Here is a 19229-nt window from a genome sequence, read left to right as displayed (position 1 = left end):
AATGGTGCTGCTATCATGAAATTTGGTACAAATATTCTTCAAGGAACATTATCATGGAAAAAGGTGTGTGCCGCTCAAATTCAAGATGGTGACCATTTTCAAGATGGCCACCATTTCTGTCAGAGCTCAATTTAATGTGTTAAGGAAGGTTTTGTTTAATAGAGTGAACGTCATTACACAACCAGGGCACACTGGTGACTTAACTGCTGTGGAACTCAGCATGGGGTTTAGTGTCAGCTGATCTAGTTTTACTTACACTGTAGTTCTTGACTAGTAGTAATAGTATAGCTAAGTTTAGTGTCCCAAATGCTGTCTACCAGCCCCTCATCAATTAGCTAGTAATAGATGTAGTTAGATAGCCGCACCTGAATTGACAGGTTGTGCCAGCGCGGGAGAGCCGAGCCAAGGGTAAGCGGGGCAATACATGACTTGTTCATGTATGCTTACCTGGAAGGTGTACAGATCACACGGGACTTAAATGGCACTGGATGAATGATCGGGCTAGGTGTAGGTGACCCATACCTAGTTGTATCCCATACCTGAATGTGTACTATGTCTATGATTGAGGTGGTAAAAGGATAACCCCTCGGCCTTAATCAGACAACAAACCCCCAAAATGGCAAATGAAAATCCCATGTCAGCCAAGAGGCCAACTGATTGGAAGAAATGTTGTCTTTGTCAGACAGACACAAAGGAACCCCTCCAATCACCACCTACCCATCATGTTTCTCAACATGATGGCTATAAAATGATTGCCACCAACATTCCACTCTTACACAAGATGAACAAAATGCCAATGACCCTGGACCTGGAACGACTGGATGAAGGTGGTGGTATAGAAGCTTTGAGAAGGAACCAAGCGAAGTATCACTACAATTGTCGACTTCGGTTCAACAACACAAAGTTACTTCGTGCCCAGAAGCAACAATCCGATGCTCAATGTAGTGAGATAGATGAAGGCCAAACAAAGCATCGCAGAACCATGATGCAGAAAAGTCTAGATGATCAGGTTTGCTTTCTTTGTGATAACATATCTCCTGAATCTGACCTACGTCAGGTAATGACACTGCAACTGAATGACAGACTACATGAATGTGCACAAACACTGAATGATGCTAAATTATTGTCTCAACTAAGTGGTGCTGATGCCATTGCACAGGAGCTGAAATACCATCATTTGCGTCTCATTCATCTTTACAACAGAGAGAAACCTCAGAAGGCTTGAGAAAGAGTCACAGAGTGAAACGATTCAACCAGCCATCTTTCCTATGGCTCTTTCTGAACTGGTCACCTATATTGTTGAAACCAGTCTCAATTCTGATGGTCCTTCCGCCTTCCGTCTCGCAGATACAGTGGGGAGAACAAGTATTTGATACACTGCTGATTTTGCAGGTTTTCCCACTTACAAAGCATGTAGAAGTCTGTAATTTTTATCATATGTATTCTTCAACTGTGAGTGACGGAATCTAAAACAAAAATCCAGAAAATCACATTGTATGATTTAAGTAATTAATTTGCATTTTATTGCAAGACATAAGTATTTGATACATCAGAAAAGCAGAACTTAATATTTGGTACAGAAACCTTTGTTTGCAATTACAGAGATCATTCGTTTCCTGTAGTTCTTGACCAGGTTTGCACACGCTGCAGCAGGGATTTTGGCACACTCCTCCAGACCTTCTCCAGATCCTTCAGTTTTCGGGGCTGTCGCTGGGCAATACAGACTTTCAGCTCCCTCCAAAGATTTTTTTATTGGGTTCAGGTCTGGAGACTGGCTAGGCCACTCCAGGACCTTGAGATGCTTCTTACAGAGGCACTCCTTAGTTGCCTTGGCTGTGTGTTTCAGGTCGTTGTCATGCTGGAAGACCCAGCCACAACCTATCTTCAATGCTCTTACTGAGGGAAGGAGGTTGTTGGCCAAGATCTCGCGATACATGGCCCCATCCATCCTCCCCTCAATACGGTGCAGTCGTCCTGTCCCCTTTGCAGAAAAGTATCCCCAAAGAATGATGTTTCCACCTCCATGCTTCACGGTTGGGATGGTGTTCTTGGGGTTGTACTCATCCTCCTTCTTCCTCCAAACACGGCAAGTGGAGTTTAGACCAAAAAGCTCTATTTTTGTCTCATCAGACCACATGACCTTCTCCCATTCCTCCTCTGGATCATCCAGATGGTCATTGGCAAACTTCAGATGGGCCTGGACATGCACTGGCTTGAGCAGGGGGACCTTGTGTGCGCTGTAGGATTTTAATCCATGATGGCGTAGTGTGTTACTAATGGTTTTCTTAGAGACTGTGGTCCCAGCTCTCTTCAGGTCATTGACCTGCCGTGTAGTTCTGGGCTGATCCCTCACCTTCCTCATGATCATTGATGCCCCACGAGGTGAGATCTTGCATGGTGCCCCAGACCGAGGGAGATTGACTGTCATCTTGAACTTCTTCCATTTTCTAATAATTGTGCCAACAGTTGTTGCCTTCTCACCAAGCTGCTTGCCTATTGTCCTGTAGCCCATTACACAGCTCTCTGGTCTTGGCAATTGTGGAGAGGTTGGAGTCTGTTTGATTGAGTGTGTGGACAGGTGTCTTTTATACAGGTAACAAGTTCAAACAGGTGCAGTTAATACAGGTAATGAGTGGAGAACAGGAGGGCTTCTTAAAGAAAAACTAACAGGTCTGTGAGAGCCGGAATTCTTACTGGTTGGTAGGTGATCAAATACTTATGTCATGCAATAAAATGCTAATTAATTATTTAAAAATCATACAATGTGATTTTCTGGATTTTAGATTCCATCTCTCACAGTTTCAGTGTACCTATGATAAAAATTACAGACCTCTACATGCTTTGTAAGTAGGAAAACCTTCAAAATCAGCAGTGTATCAAATACTTGTTCTCCCCACTGTATGTGCAACCTGTACCAGCAGCGTATCCTTTTTCTAACAGTGGCACTTCCTCTCTGTGGACTACACCTTGCCGTGGTGGAGAGGCTTGTGTACTCCAATGAACCTGAGACCTATGCCGGTGGGGATTTTATATCCCTGGCAAGTTTAACTAAGCTGGACAGGTCAAAGGAGAGGAGGCAGACAAAGCAGACATTATGACTATTTGACAGAAATGGTGGCCATCTTGAAAATGGTGTCCATCCTGAATTTTTGAGTGGCACATACCTTTTTCCAAAAGAGTGTTCCTTGAAGAGTATTTCTGCCTAATTTTATGCTTGCATCACCATTTGAACACTTGAAATAATTAATATTCGACAGGAACGGTGGCCATCTTTAAAAATGGTGGCCATCTTGAATTTTTGAGGGACAAGCATCTTTTTCTATTAACATGTCCTTTAGAGAGTATTTGAATAAAATGTTATGCTTGGATCACTGTTTGAATAATTGATATAATAAGCATTGAATAGCAATGGCGGCCATTTTGAAAAATGGCCGCCATATTGAATTTTTGAGTGGCCAACGCCTTTTTCCAAAAAAGTGGCCCTTAGAGAGTATCTGTGCCAAATTTCATGCTTCTATACCAAAGTGAACGATTTTTTTACTAATCTGCTGCACTATCAAGCCTGCATTTATTTGATCAAAAATACAGAAAAAAAATGTAATATTGTGATATATTATTACAATTTAAAATAATTGGTTTTTAATTTATTATACTTTACATTATCATTTATTTCTGTGATGCAAAGCTGAATTTTCAGGATCATTACTCCGGTCTATCACATGATCCTTTAGAAATCATTCGAATATGATGATTCATTATCAGTTGGAAACAGTTCTGCTGCTTAATATTTTTTCATAACCTGTGATACTTTTTTAGAATACTTTGATGAATAAAAAGTGAAAAATAAAAAAATAAAAAAGAAGCAAATTTTTTACAAATAGAAATCTTTTGTAACAACAATATATACTACTGGTCAGTAATTTGGGGTCAGTAATTTTTTTTCTTTCTTTTTTTGAAATAAATCAATACTTTTATTCAGCAAGGATGTGTTAAATTGATAAAAAGTGATAGTAAAGAAGATTTATATTATTAGAAAATATTTTTTTAATTTGGATAAATGCAGTTCTTTTTAACCTTTTATTCATCAAATATATTAGGCAGCAGAACTGTTTCCAACACTCATAATAAATCAGAATATTAGAATGATTTCTAAAAGATCATGTGATAGACTGGATGTCACATGTGACACTGAAGACTGGAGTAATGATCCTGAAAATTCAGCTTTGCATCACAGAAATAAATGAAAATTTTAAGTATAATAAATTGAAAACCAATTATTTTAAATTGTAATAATATATCACAATATTACATTTTTTTCTGTATTTTTGATCAAATAAATGCAGGCTTGATGAGCAGAAGAAACTTCTTTCAAAAACATTAAAAATGGTAATGTTTCCAAACTTTTGGCCTGTACTGTATACACACACACACACGTATACACACACATACACATACATATACACATACATATACATATACATATACATATACATATATATATATATATATATATATACACACACACACATGCACAAACACACATACACTTTAAATTAAATATTCAATAAAATATAAAAAACTACATTATAATACTATTACTATTAATGCCTCTAATATACATAAATAAAACTATACATAACCTTCATCTAGGATCTACATCTACACTTAATCTATTCATGTATTCCCACCTCTAAGTCTGGACTGAAGCTGAAAACGAAGGTCTCTCCGGTGCCATAGAAGCCGTCACTGACTTTGAATGGCTCTGAAGCGAGAGCTCCAAACAGCTGCCAAAAATAAGCCAAAAGATTGTTTGAATATTTAATGAACTACATGCTGTGAAACCTATGATTTAGAGAACTACACAATATTCACAATCTACACAAACAGATTTCCAAAAACAATTATGTAAAACCATACACTTCAGCTAAAACGCAAAAGCTCAAGCATACCTGTCCATCACTGTCCTTGATCACCATGAGAACCGGGGAGTCCTGGCTCTGCATGGTGCGATACAGGCTCTTGATGCTCATGCCGTGTTTGGACGTGCTGAACGCCAGGGACCAGGGATAGCCGATCGTCCTGGGTGGGAGGTGCTTGGCCAGCTGAGGATTAGAATAAAAGGTCAGAAGCAAAGAAAAGCCCCCAAAAGATCAGGACAGTACAGAAAAGGCACTTGGGAAGTAACTTTAAAGTAAAGGTATACTAAAAATAAGGGCCTCTGGGAGCCAATTATATGACTGAAATGCCACAGGTAGACAATGAAAATGTCATGCAAGTCCCATGAGCAGTATCCAAAAGATGAAGGAGTGGTTCCTTACTCAATAGTGCATCAGAGTTGAATATGATGAGGTCAACATAGATATGGACCAAAATAAACTATAGCTTACCTTCTCGATTTGATCGGGTTGCAGCAGGTCACTGGGCTCGTTCAGACTGGGCCTGAAAGATTCGGGTTCTGGCTCACTCTTCACCATGTGTTTGGAGTTCACCTCTTCCTTGGTTGTGATCTGATTAAAAGAAAGGAAAAAGGACTGATAAACATAGTCCCATCATTTGCTTTCCCCAAAATTTCACAAATATTGTCTTACATTGAGAGAGCACAACTATGTGGAACTATGTGGTTAAGCCTCTATATTTATGGTCCGCTTTCTTTGGATCGATCAATCAATCAATCAATCAATCAATCAATCAATCAATCTATCTATCTATCTATCTATCTATCTATCTATCTATCTATCTATCTATCTATCTATCTATCTATCTATCTATCTATACTGCAGGTAAATGGAATCATTAATATCAGATAACATAATCTGAGCTATCTATAAACAGTACTCTCAAAGTAAGAAAACACCTGCAAAATTTTGAAATAGTATCATGTCCAGTCACAGAGGGCATCATAAACAGTACAGCTCAATAAAGGAGAAAGTCGCACTACAGGATGTGAGGAGTGAAGCTTACAGCGACACACATTTATCAGCCAAAACAATCAGGCTTTAAATCTGGTAATGTGTGTTTCTACATCAGTACAACCTAACTGATGTAGACAGAGGAAGATGGATGGATGGAGATCAGCGAGATTTGGCTGACAGGAGAATGTTACAAAGGGTCTTACTTTGGGAAGGCTTATCTCTCAGGTTAAGGAATGAAAAATATAACTGTAGTTAAGCACAGGGATAAAGGTTAGCAGGAAAACAGGGTAGTTCCCCAACAGCAATGCAAACCATGGCAAATATCCAAGGACCACATGACAATTTTCCATCCACAAACATCAGACTTGGAGCGGATATAGGTTTTTTAGTATAGTTAGAACAACGTGTTAAATAATGCCTTGCATTCTTGGATGTTTGCACTGTTTTCATGTTAGCAGGGAATAGGGTTAGCAAGACCTCATCAACACACTTTTTAGGAATGGTTTTTCCTTTAAAATCAACATGAAATGACACTCGCAATTCATTTTACGTCAATCATACAAGCTAGACCACTTTTTTAATTCTGGCTAATGTAATAACTATTAGAAAGTCTGCATTTCCTACAACATTTACTTTCTAATAGTGCCTACATAGTTAAAAGGATAGTTCACCGAAAAATGAAATCAATTACTCACCCTCATGTCATTCCAAACCCATTAGACTTTCCCTTAATCTTCAGAACACAAATGGTCAGGTTTATATGCTAATAAATTCCTAAATTAAATCGGTTCATCGTATAAAGCAATCATGTCTCTTTAAAAGACTTGGATTAAACTGCTTGATTCATTTGTTTTTTTTTTACGATATCTTTATTAACGTTTGGAAGTTTCAGAGTTTTGGGTGAATAGACTTTCGATGGAGGGACAGAAACCTGAGATTTCATTTAAAAAATACCTTCATTTGTGTTCTGAAGTTGAACAAAAGTCTTATGGATTTGCAAAAACATGAGGGTGAGCAAATTATGACAATTTTCATTTTTGGGTGAACTAACCCCATTTAACATCAACACAGCCTTGGTGACATCAGGGGGAAAAGGTGGAGCAAATTATTATTGTTATAATCTAAAAGATAAATAATTGATATAATATTATAATATAATATAATTGTAAGTTATTACATTTTGATTAAAGAGTTCAGACAAGTCATTGGAACAAGATGCAGTGACGAATCAGACACAGTACCAATTTATTAATAAAGAAAATCGGTTTTATTGTAATTTCATGTTGACTTTAATAGTGTGATGAATACTGTCAGAACAAGCACTGCAGTCAAATGCATGGATACTTGATTAAACCCTTCTGAAAGGGGTTCTGGGGGACAGCATGTGACTAATTACTATGAAACTTTATTTGCTTTTTTACTGCTTCCTCATATTCAAGCCGTCGAAAACCCATCCTGTCATCCAGATATCCAATTTCAGTACTACTGCAGAAACTCTATCAGCCTTTAAGTGTCATCTCATATTAAAACGGCTATATCTCAACTCAGGGCCAGTTTTTATTATTCCACACTCCACATAAAGACCAGTGCAATCTGCTGATCAAGGGGAACAAATTCTGTAATACAGACAGTAATGCATTCTTACTTAGATCAAACAGTAGAATAGTCTTCTTTCATTCAATTTGTGAAAAATCTGATATTGGTAGAATCATACGTGATGATACTCTGACAGTAACTGTCAGTTCATGTTGTAGTTAATGTTCCTTGATCGGCAGACATGATGTGGCCTTTGTGATGGTTTGTGTGGAGTTGAGCGTGTGGCACCTGAAGACGTTTGCAGAGCGAGCGCAGGTCCTCACTCTTTAGAGCATCTATCCGCCGGTAATACTCAGTCACAGAAACTACCTAATGCACAGACAGAATAGTGGTGTTGCATGAGAAACAGCCCGACACCAAATAATTAGCATGTTAGGGGACAGAAGTTACGTGACACACTTCTCTTCTGCTTAAAATGATCAATTGGAAATGGAGGAAGGGACATGTTAGTAATATCAAGACATTTACTTTCTTTGCACAACCTAAATGAGAAGTCCAAAACAAAAACTGCAATATATAACCACCAAATGACTGAGAAAAACACTTTAATTCCCTCTTGACCCATGTGTTTGCGCAGACAGCTGCAGTCAGGTCTCATGTGCCACGAATCAGTTTAATCTAACAGGATTCACCTGACGAGATCAAACAGCACCATCTCAAAGACAGAAAAGACATCTGCAATGTCCACAGACCAGCTGCTCATTAGTATGTCATGCCGCAAAGCAACATAAAACAGTGTTTTCAAAGCTGAAATATAGAATTTTACTCTATGGCATGGGTGTAACAAGAGGTGTGGCTATGGGTCAGTTGTCTGCATACATATTTTCTCTGATATATTTACTATTTTGAAAGTATTATGCATTTATAAAGCATATTTGCTCACATCTGCAATTCATTCCAGAGATATCACATAATAAAAATTAAGCATATGCATATAATACCTAATGTAAATAAGACCATGTAAATTCACTAACATAGGCTACAGCTGAAATTGTTTCATAAAAAAAAAAAAAAAAAAACACATCGCTCTTTGGTCCTCCTATAGATTTAAAGGAATAGTTAACTTAAAAAAAAGAAAAGAAAAAGTTTTGTCATCATTTACTCACCCTCAAGTTGTTTCAAACCTATATGAATTTCTTTCTTCTGCTGAACACAACATTTTGAAGAATGTCAGGAACCAAACCCTATTGACTTCCATAGTATTTTTTTTTTGTCCTACTATGGAGGTCAATGGGGTCCATCAACTGTCTGATGACCAACATTCTTCCATTCTTCAAAATATATAATTGTGTTCAGCAAAAGAAAGAAATGTATACAGGTTGAAACAACTTGAGGGGGAGTAAATGACAGAATTTTTATTTTTAAGTGAACTATTCCTTTAATTTGCCCACCCTCATATAACCAAATGCCCTATCCTAGAAATTCCATTGGGTTTAACTCCTACAAACAGAAAGCATGCTTTAGCATTTATGCAATCTATACATAGGCTACAAGGCTAATGCTCTTAAAATGTTTTTGCAGCTTTCATCATAAAAACAGCCAAGTAACGTTACAGGTTGTTTTTTTTAAAGAGAGAGAAAAAAAGCTTTTCTCATGTAACTATAATAAGGAGGTCGAATTTCGATTTAAAATCGCCACTAATAAAAATAACGTAATCGTGCGGTGCTGCAAAAAGCAGAAAAAAGTCAGTCTGTTTACATCGTCACGCGCCACAAGAGCGTTGCGTTTTCAACACTGATGTCAACAAGGTAAAATAGACTTGCGTTCAAAGAAACTAAACGCAGCGCTACGGAAATCTGTGCGTGCAGTTTCATTTAGTTGCAATCCGATAATTGTTATAAACATAACAACAACACAAAACTTTTAGAAAGTGACACTCGAAGGATTAATTTTTCATGAGGAAAAACTATCGACAACGCGGTGGGTGTTGCGGTTTGATTAATTTATAGCAAACTGCGTTTATCATATGGTACGCACAAACTGAAATATTAACTTAACACTAGGCTATACATATCGCACGGTATGCAACTGCATAGTTTAAGTATGCTAGGCTAAGTGTCTGCATGCACACTTTACTGTCATGTTTAAATGACGTCAATTACTAAGCCTAGAAAGCTGCAGCTGCTTGATACATAACCACACTCCATATGCATGTCAAGTGCACTTCTGCACAAGTCACTCATCCACACACAAACATTAGAAACACAAGGCTCGTTTTTTACCAGGCCAAAGCTGTATTTGGGCGTTAGCTGACATCCCTCCTTAATTCTCCTGGAGAAAAACATCACTTCTGCTGAAAGCCCCAAGATATGCAGGTGTATATCCAATATTTAGTATCCACGTGGACTCACTGAAGTACAGACACTTTTAGAAGTGAACTAGAGGCTTTGTGCTGTTTATATCCCACAGGGACCAATAGGATGGCGGGACAGCAGAAAAGCATGAACTCATGTGGCCTCCCCTCTGGCCAGCCCAGATAACAGGGCTTGAGTCATATTTTATAAATAATAGCCAAATAGCTATCTGGAAGATATTATAAATAAAAATGCATTTTTATGTAGCCTAGAAAAATGGCTTGCTGAGAGCTGGAAAATGTAAATAAAACAGGTCTTGATTATATATTTATATATGCTATCTGGATCATCACAATTGGGCAATTAACTATTGTTGTCTTTATCTTCTCCGTGGAGTTTTCACACTTTTTATCTTGACTTAAATGCATAATCCACATTTATCAGTCAGATGGTATTACTCACTGAAGTCTATAAGTGGTTTAAGAGGGATGATGAAATGATTGTGTCCATTTGCAGACAAACACTCAATACAGTAACAGCCAAGCCAAACACACATTTCAACGAAAAGACATTACATACCAGTTCATCACATCCTTTGAAAGGAAAAGATGTCATTATGAACATAAGACACTGCAACAAGATATAGACATTGACAACAATGACTGGCAACAGGAACAAGCATGCATTCAAACTCAATGTTATTATGTGCATAAACATGGTTGAAGTGGCTGAATAGGACAAAAATAAATTAAAAGACACACATACACACACGGTCCAATGCTGCTGTGAATAACAGGCTCATGTGTTCGGGAGAGAACATAAACATCACGTAAGCATATTCATGATGATCACATGTCTATGACAACACAACTGCGACAAAAACATCAGCCTAATTATTAAAGCCACACAATACACACATTTCAATTAAAAACACATGCATGAATTAACATCAGTATTAATATTTATGACAATCAAATAAATCACATTATAAATAATTAAAATTATAATATTTAAATATATTGCATGAATGCATAAAATACTTTCTAGGTTTTTAGTCATAAACTACTAGAATTGACAATTAATAGATTAATCTATTATTTATTTATTTATATGTATTATTACAGGTTAAGGCTTGTTATCTTACAGTAGTTGTTGTTCATACCTCCCAGTCCTTGAACGTGATATCAGGCACTGGTTTGTCATGCTCCCCGCTCTCAGCATCCTGGTTCTTTTTAACCACTACAAACCCAGGCTCTCGGGTCACTCCGCTCAGCCCTTCACCGTACACATCAGGGGTCCACTGGACAAAGAACGCATACAGGTGGTCCGACCTACAGGAAACACACACAAAAAAGGTATAGGGTTTATGCGGTGTATGACAGCTTGTTAAGATTTAACACAAGATCAGTCCAGATCTTTATTCACATTGGCATCCTAATACTTTAAAATGAGATGTTTTCTAGTTGCCTATTAATAAAATACTGTGCGCCAGTGTTTTTTACTAAATGAAAAATAAAAGGAAGCCTCTGGAGCTGAAATTCAGATATGGTAATAGGCGTTTTGTTTCCGCCACATGCTGCAAGCGGTAGACCAATCACAACAGACTGGGCCGTCTGACCAATCAGAGCAGAGTATTCTAGCGGAAAGGAGGGGTTTAGAGAGACTGAATCTCAAAGGAACCGTTTTCAGACTCTTTAGCCCCTTTCACACAGAGATTCCGGAAAATACACGGATAAAGTGAGCCGGGATTTGACCCGGGTTCGTTTGATTTTGGTTCATTCACACTGCCAGTGATTTTCCGGAATCAGAGAGTGCGTTCACACACAACCCGTAAAAATGCCGTAAAGACACGTGACATCGATGTGACTTCACTTGTAATCTCAGCAGTGTCTTAAGTTTGCTTATGAGCTGCGATCTCTCTCTCGAGAAACCACGCTTGTGCATTTTTTCTCTGATTCGATCATTAACTTGCGCATTACGTACCGTTTCACAGCTGGCGAATGATCCCGGCTTCAGCGTCATCACTACGACACGGCATTATTACGGCTTTTGTTCACACAGCGCGCGTTCCGGGACTGAACACGGCAATGTTACTAGGTCCCGACCCGGCATCGATCCCGGCATAAATCCCGAGTCGAGTTTGCGTTCACACAGAAGGCGCTCTGGCAATTTGCCGGCAATTTCCCGGGTTCAAAGCGCTGTGTGAAAGGGGCTTTTGAGAAATAAGGTGATGTGCAATGTCTATTATGAGAAAATTAAAGTGTTTTTTGATATTGGATGCATGTAAACCTAGGAGACCTCCAAAACAAAATTAGGAACCCTTTAAAATAGCACTAGGAGCACTTTAAAAAATGTGCATGGAAAAGTCATGGAAATCTCTATAGTATCTCTACAGGATAGGATAGGACTTTTTCTTGTGTTTCTTATTTTAGTCAGAAAGTGTAGGAAGCTTGTGTAAAGCGCCATACATTATAATACAAATGTTTTGTATAAACAACTTAAAATAGGGTCCAGGGCCCGTATTCATAAAGATTCTAAGAATCCTCTCAGAAAACTCTTAATTTAGCTTAAAAACTTTTACGTAGGAGTCTTAGCTGAAAAGCGATTCGGGACCGATCTGAGAGCAACTCTGAGTAAGGAAAAGACAAAAACTTTCATCTTAGTAAGGAGGCGGGGTTGACCCCGTTGCTATGTATGACACAATCTTTTGAAGACTGTGATTGGTTGGTTGTCCAAGAAGGAAAAAAAAAAGTGATTTTAAGTATAGGGTCTATTCTAAGCCTTCACTTTGAAATTACATGCGTAATTTTTCCTATTTGACCGTTCTCACACACACACACACATTATATATGTGTATATAAATCCTTTTTATTTTATTTACCATGCTGTTACTTTCCTATAAGGTATTTGATTGGCTTAGAATGATAAAAATTGTTCCACTCTTTCCAATTACACTGATTGCTGGCATGTCTATTTAAGTGGTGGTTTGAATGTTGGTTTTAATGTATCAAACATGGAATTTTCCCAGTTGCCAAATATCGTAATGTAGTGATTACTTTCATTTCTGGCGCTATGGCATTTCTGTGCTGTATCGGAGATATTAGCGTGTCTCTAATAAGATCAGTCACAAACATGATCCCTGCACGATCTAATCTATAGCGTCTTATTAACTCACTGTTATTCATTGTCTGCAACACATTTCTTCTCCCTCTTCGTCTTTCTGCCATGTTCTCCTCTGCTAAAGAAACTCTTAAGCCTCTTAAAAGTCCTCGTCCGTGCTCCTAACAATTTTGACCTTAAGACCTCTTTTAAGGGTTAAGATGCTTTCTGAATTACTTTTTTCTTTACTAGGAATTTTTCTTTAATTTTAAGAGTAAACGCCCACATTTCTAAGAATTTTCTTAGAATTTTGTCACTAGGAGCTACTCTTTGCATTAAGATTCTTTATGAATACGGGCCCAGGTCTATACTGACATCTAAATCAACCACAATGCATGTCTGTAGTCTGATATACCACTTTCCTAGATTGCTCTGTTCAATTTATAATGGTATATTTCAACAGCAACTTATAGGTGATTACGCCATGTTGACAGTGATGAAACCCTGTCCTGTAGTCCTGCAAGCAAATGGCTCTGATGTTGAGAGATCATTTACAAAGAACTGCAACCATAAACACACACATACAGACATGCACAAGCTCAGACACACATATATAGGCCTACACACGATGACCTGGTCAAGGAGAGATTTGGACCAGGCGACTCATGAGGACATGTGGCAAAGCTTACAGCCTATGAGGAGTGCGCAAGTATGTGTTTTCCAGCTAACATGGCTAACGTTCACTTTGTGGTTCAGAAATGATTAAATGGACCATTGTCATATCTCAAATGGATCATGAGACTGGCCACCAAACTGGGTCAGAAAACAGTAGAGCAGTTATTTGTGCTGGCCTTCCCATAGCCACATCTCTGATCCTTGATGAGACATCTTATCCATGGATGCCACCCTGGCACGAACGCAGACACGGTTTGTGTGAGTTTAATAGGTCAAGATGGAGGTTGTGAACCATGTGTGAACTATAGAACTCTCAAATACAAAGTTAAATCACAAAAACCAAGCATGCAAAACTTACATTACATAAACACCATAGGTCAAATGAGCGGAAATGTCAGAAGACTAAACAAAGTCAAACAGACACAGGGTGAAATTGCGCTTTTTCACACATCACAGAAAGCAAACGTCAGACAGAACGCAAACGTTACGCAGTACAAAGCAACTTTTTAAACGTCATATTTGATTTCCTTTTATGATCATAAATATGGAATCACTCTCATCTGTTCGAGATGATGTAGTTTAAGCTAATTATACTGATTTATTGCTCCAGGGAAAACCTTGATCCATGCATAATTCAGTTTGGAGAGGAAAACACACATATGCAGCGTGTAAATCTCTCTTAATTCTGTCTTGACTGTGGCTGAATAGCTGTATTATACAGAAGTAACAGATTCTGTGACGGATTACATAAGGCTTTGCTTTTGAACATTCAGATTAGTAGGTCAGGTAATTAGCCTCAGTCATTTCTAGTCACCAGATAGATCTTATTCCCAGAAAGACCAAAGGACTGACATAGGATAAACTAGCAGATTCATGTACTTAGATTCTTAATGATAAGCACAAGCTTATCTTATGATGTTTATTAAGCACAAGTAAACATATTATTCTTATATTTTTTATATAAAAGAGCTGCTGTGCAAACACTCCCGACCCAGGTCACCAAGACCATTTATTGAACGCCTCAAATACTGTTTTGACATCACATGTATAAAGTTTAGCCAATAATTAAAGAGGTTTCAAGGAGGACTTACAAGTAAAGCAGCAAAAACAATCCATTTAGGATCATAGACAGGGTGAAAAAATTATAACTGAAAAACTAAATCACTGTTTTTTGTGCATGATAATAAACTAATATAAGTGGACTTCAAAAGTTTGGGGTTGTTGAGATTGTCAATAATTTTTTGAACGAAGTCTCTTATGTTCACCAGGCCTGCATTTATTTGATCTAAAAATATTGTGACGTATTATTACAATTTAAAACTCAATTTTTCAGTGTCACATGATCCTTCAGAAATCCTTCTAATATGCTGATTTGGTGCTTTACATTTTTTTTTTTTTATTATTATCAATGTTTGAAAACTGTCACCTTTATTTCTAGCACTTAAAAAAAAAACAGATTCAATGAGCTTATTTTTTCTGCCTTAAATTAATACATTGTTTAAATTAATACATTATTAGCGAACTGCACAATTTGTATATGTACATTTCTGAAAACCATAACTTGGACACATCCCCTCTGATAACAGATCACTCTAAATTATAATGTAGACATGAATTTTATGTAAAGCTGCTTTAAAACAATATGTATTGTGAAAAGCGTTAAACAAATAAATGTGAATTGAAATGAAAACAATGATTCAATCATGCAAAATTAAATTCTGCAGTAAAGCAGCTCTAAAAAGACAACAGTACACAGTCATTATTCAACTGAAATCAGATCAGTGTTGATTCAGTTCCGTTCAATAACTGTGTAAAGATCATCAAATATGAAATTAATTCAATTCAGTTATAAAACAGTTCTGCAGAAAACAGTGATGTCATCATCATCCAGCTCAGTTCAGTTCTCATCCAATACTGTCAGTCAGTGAAGTCAAATCAATAATACTGCTGAATACTAAGTGTCCCCAACTAAGCAAGCCAGAGGCGACAGTGGCAAGGAACCCAAACTCCATCAGGTGACAGAAATGGATAAACTAGACTGGGGTTACGGGTGGGCTATGGGTGGGCATAGTGATTGTGATTTCGCTTAGTTAGTGATATAGTTTTATAGTGGACTCGGTTTTGCTCTCTCTCCTCTTCTGCTTTGTTTTTATTAGAATTTTTCCTTGTTGCGGCTGCTCACAGCAAATCGCACTGCGCTTTATTAGGTGCTTTAGTGCTTAAAGCAGCACTCAGTAGCTTCGGGATTTCTTCGCTGTATTCTCGCTTTTTGCTCGCAGGTTTCTCTCTAGAGCTCCCCCCACAGCTTCGGAATAGATATTTGACAACACTGTTGCAAAAACTCGAGGGTGATTCTCAGACACCAGAGGCTATAGATCAACGACATCAAAGCAGATGGGACATTCTTTAAAACGTCTTCTTCATTCGGGTTCGGACAGCGTGAGGGAGCGCAATAATGACAGCATTTTAGCAGATTTCTTTTGGCCGTAAAGCAATTGTTTACATCGCGAGACCTGATATCACGCGAGACTTCCTGACGTAGCGGCCGGCGGCCCGCCAGCTCAAAGTTGCAAGTGCGTATTTTCCGCTCACGGGCACCAGGGGGGTGCGAAACGACCACCATTCAACCCGAAATAAGTAATATAACCATTCCAATGACTCCGAAGAAAAAAAATTACTTAGTTCACCTTTAAAGGGATACTTCACCGATTAGCATTAAGCTTTGTATCAGTAGAAACCCGGTAGTATTTTCGAATGACCTTGCTTCCCTGCCTCATGTCCCCCTGAGACGAGAGATTTCTGTATTGTGTGTCTGGAAAAAAAACTCAGATGACGCAGAAATCGTCATTTCGCGAATTCACGTCATCGGAGGCTTTTTTGTCCAGAGGCTAGAGACTACAGCCAGTAGTAGGAGCTAGATCCGCATGTTTCCAACGCATAGCGGGTGGGATCTCACGATAAAACGCCGTCTTTTCAGTTTCGAGTCAACTAGTAGCCTAGTTGTATCATTTCTTCCGATACTGCCCTCTGTAACCGGTAGGCGTGGCTTGGGAGTGGCCTCGTAGGGCAGCCAAGCAAGTGCATTCTGGGAGTTGTTGTCTTTCATCCACATGAGCCAAAAATACATTTTCAGGCTTTTCTCAGTCTAGAAGTCACCAACAAAATAATTTCACATTTCTACTACATAAATGACCCAATTTAAAAACACATTCATCTTTCCAGCGGTGAAATATCCCTTTAAGTCATGGGTGCAGGGACCGGTCTATCAATTTTTTTTTTTTTCCAAAATGAAGCTGGTTGAAAAACATGGGGTGATGCCAAATATTCTGGCCCACCCATCATCCACTTTTTGAAGCATGTTTTAAAGAACGTCCTACACCTGGGTCTGGAGCAGTGAATCAGTAAACAATTCCATTTTGCCAGAACAGGAAGGTGACATTTAAAGTGGAGTGCAGCCAAACTGGGAATATCACTGACCTCTCAGAAGGGACAGCGAACCAGTACTCGTGCTTCCTGTCTCTTTGGGCGTACTGCAGCATTGAGGCACTGGCGTGGGAGACAAAGGTCTTCCGCATGGCTCTGCCAACACGCAGACACAGGAACTTGTGCGACTTGGACTTCTCCTTGCCTTTGGGCAACGGCACCACTGGGAAAGGAAACAAACAGCACAACTGCACCTGTTTTTCATAGTCATCTCAGCGTGTAAAACTAAAACATGAATCTTGCATCCCATTCTGATTAATCTATATTGTAGCATATTTATGCACGCTGGATGCAGCATATGCTAAATAAGCTGTCATGTTGAGTGAGCTGATGTTATTAGTGTGCTGGAGAGAAATAAATAAATGGAACAAATTAAATCTGTGGATCTCCTGCAAGACTAACTGAAAATGTGTCTTTCAGCAGATTTTTTAGGGCCACATCCTCATTAGACTGCAGCAGTGATACAGCAGGATCAAATGGAGGCTGACACTTCGATATATTTGTAAGTTATGTTATGTCATCAAGGATTGGATATCTTTTATTCAAGCAATATCCTTGGGGAAAGAGAGAGCGAGCTACAATAAGAAATAAGCTTAAAGTCGACATGAAACATTGCAACCCATTTTACTTGCATTTTCTATGTTCGAAGTTCAGAGTAAAACAAAGAAAAAGTAAGAAGGGACTTTTTTTTTAATCCTTTCTCAAAAATGTCTCCATCAATAGCATCTTGATATTTCCCACTACTTTTTCAGATGTATCGCTACTTGCTATTTTTGCTGTAGCCTTTAGAGATGCACTACATTTTTTTCATGTTATGGTTATGGTATATACTGTATATATATGTAACACTTTACAATAAGGTTCATTAATTAACATTAGTTAACTACATTAGTTAGCATGAACTAATAATGAACTGCACTTATACAGCATTTATTAATCTTTGTTAATGTTAATTTCAACATTTACTAATACTTTATTAAACTCTTGTTAACATTAGTTAATGCATTGTGAACAAACAATGAACAGCTTTATTTTGTATTAACTAACATTAACAAAGATGAACAAATACAGTAATAATTGTATTGCTCATGGTTAGTTCATGTTAGTAACTTAATACATTATCTAATGTTAACTAATGAACCTTATTATAGTGTTACCATATATAAATATATACATATAAACAAAATAAATAAAAACATAAAAATAAATATACTTTAAAAAGTACATATTTCACTATATATGGACCAAATTTTAATGACAGAATATAAAGAATGGTGTTTTTCGTGAACTGATAAATCAGGTACAAATTAGATCATGTAATGGTGTCAAATTTGATTTCATGTTGACTTTAACACATGTGCTTAACAGTAGATTACCTTCCTCTGTACTCTGTCCCTCTTCTGCTCCAAGCTCAATAGCTGGTGTGAAATCATTGGAAATCTTTTGTTCTCCTTCCTTCATATCACTGGTGGATTGCATAGTCTGAGCCTCCACGCTCTTCTGTGACTCATGGGCTTTTGCAAAATCCTCAACAGCCACAGTGTCCGAACAAAGCGACTCAGATGTGGTGCGGGATTTGGCCTCATCTGCAGGTTGGTCCCTCACTGCATTCTCCAGAACGTTCTCAGACAGCACCTCAGTGGATAAACCTGTGGCATTCAGACTCTGCTCAATGCCACCATCCCTCCATCCTCTTCCCTCCGTTCCTGTATTTTGTACAGCTTCTTTTACATCCTTTTTGTCAGCCGTTGAAGGTTCTTCAGTGGTTGTGGCGGCCTGGTTGATGGTTTGCACAGATTCAGAAGACGCACCAGAGGACTTTATCTGCTGCAGCTCGTCGGAAGATGTTGCAAGGGGATCATCGCGGACTGGAGAAAGTTCTGACTCGGTAAAAACGTCTTCGGACAGAGAAGCTTCCGTGCTGCGAGGGGCCGTACTGGTGCTGTCGTTGCCCGTCTCGCGGATTCGGTGTGCCGCATCGCCTGCATTGAGACGTGGTGCCCTCTTGAGATGGCTTACCTCAGGTATTGAAGGCTCAAGCTCTAGATCTCTGGGTTGACAAAAAAAAACATGACACATTGCTACATGACTTGCATTTCCCCGCTAATGAGATCAAAGTGGTTGTTATCATGTTGCTATGCAGTTGCTAGAGTAATCTAGGGGGTTGCTA

At 38.3% G+C, this 19229-nt stretch overlaps 1 protein-coding gene across 4 annotated transcripts in view; it reads right to left on the bottom strand.

Annotated features, from left to right (window-relative positions):
- The window catches only part of oxr1b (oxidation resistance 1b), a 57480-nt gene that overhangs the window by 2272 nt on the left and 35979 nt on the right, over positions 1-19229 (bottom strand). For 2 of the 4 annotated variants that reach the window (XM_082187209.1, XM_082187211.1), the window contains 7 exons: positions 18436-19109; positions 17054-17222; positions 10965-11133; positions 7737-7817; positions 5388-5507; positions 4950-5102; positions 4689-4784 (listed from right to left, as the gene is read on the bottom strand). In XM_082187209.1, coding sequence (XP_082043335.1) covers positions 4689-4784; positions 4950-5102; positions 5388-5507; positions 7737-7817; positions 10965-11133; positions 17054-17222; positions 18436-19109 — 1462 coding nt within the window. Of the gene's footprint in view, positions 1-4688; positions 4785-4949; positions 5103-5387; positions 5508-7736; positions 7818-9730; positions 10917-10964; positions 11134-17053; positions 17223-18435; positions 19110-19229 lie in introns of those variants that run through there. The other 2 variants (XM_082187210.1, XM_082187212.1) reach the window with 2 other exon arrangements.

The sequence above is a fragment of the Leuciscus leuciscus genome (genome assembly GCF_965113295.1).
Source record: "Leuciscus leuciscus genome assembly, chromosome: 12".
In the NCBI taxonomy this organism is placed as follows: Eukaryota; Metazoa; Chordata; class Actinopteri; order Cypriniformes; family Leuciscidae; genus Leuciscus; species Leuciscus leuciscus.
Note: the sequence above shows the minus strand (reverse complement) of the source record. Positions and strands in the feature narration are given on the sequence as shown.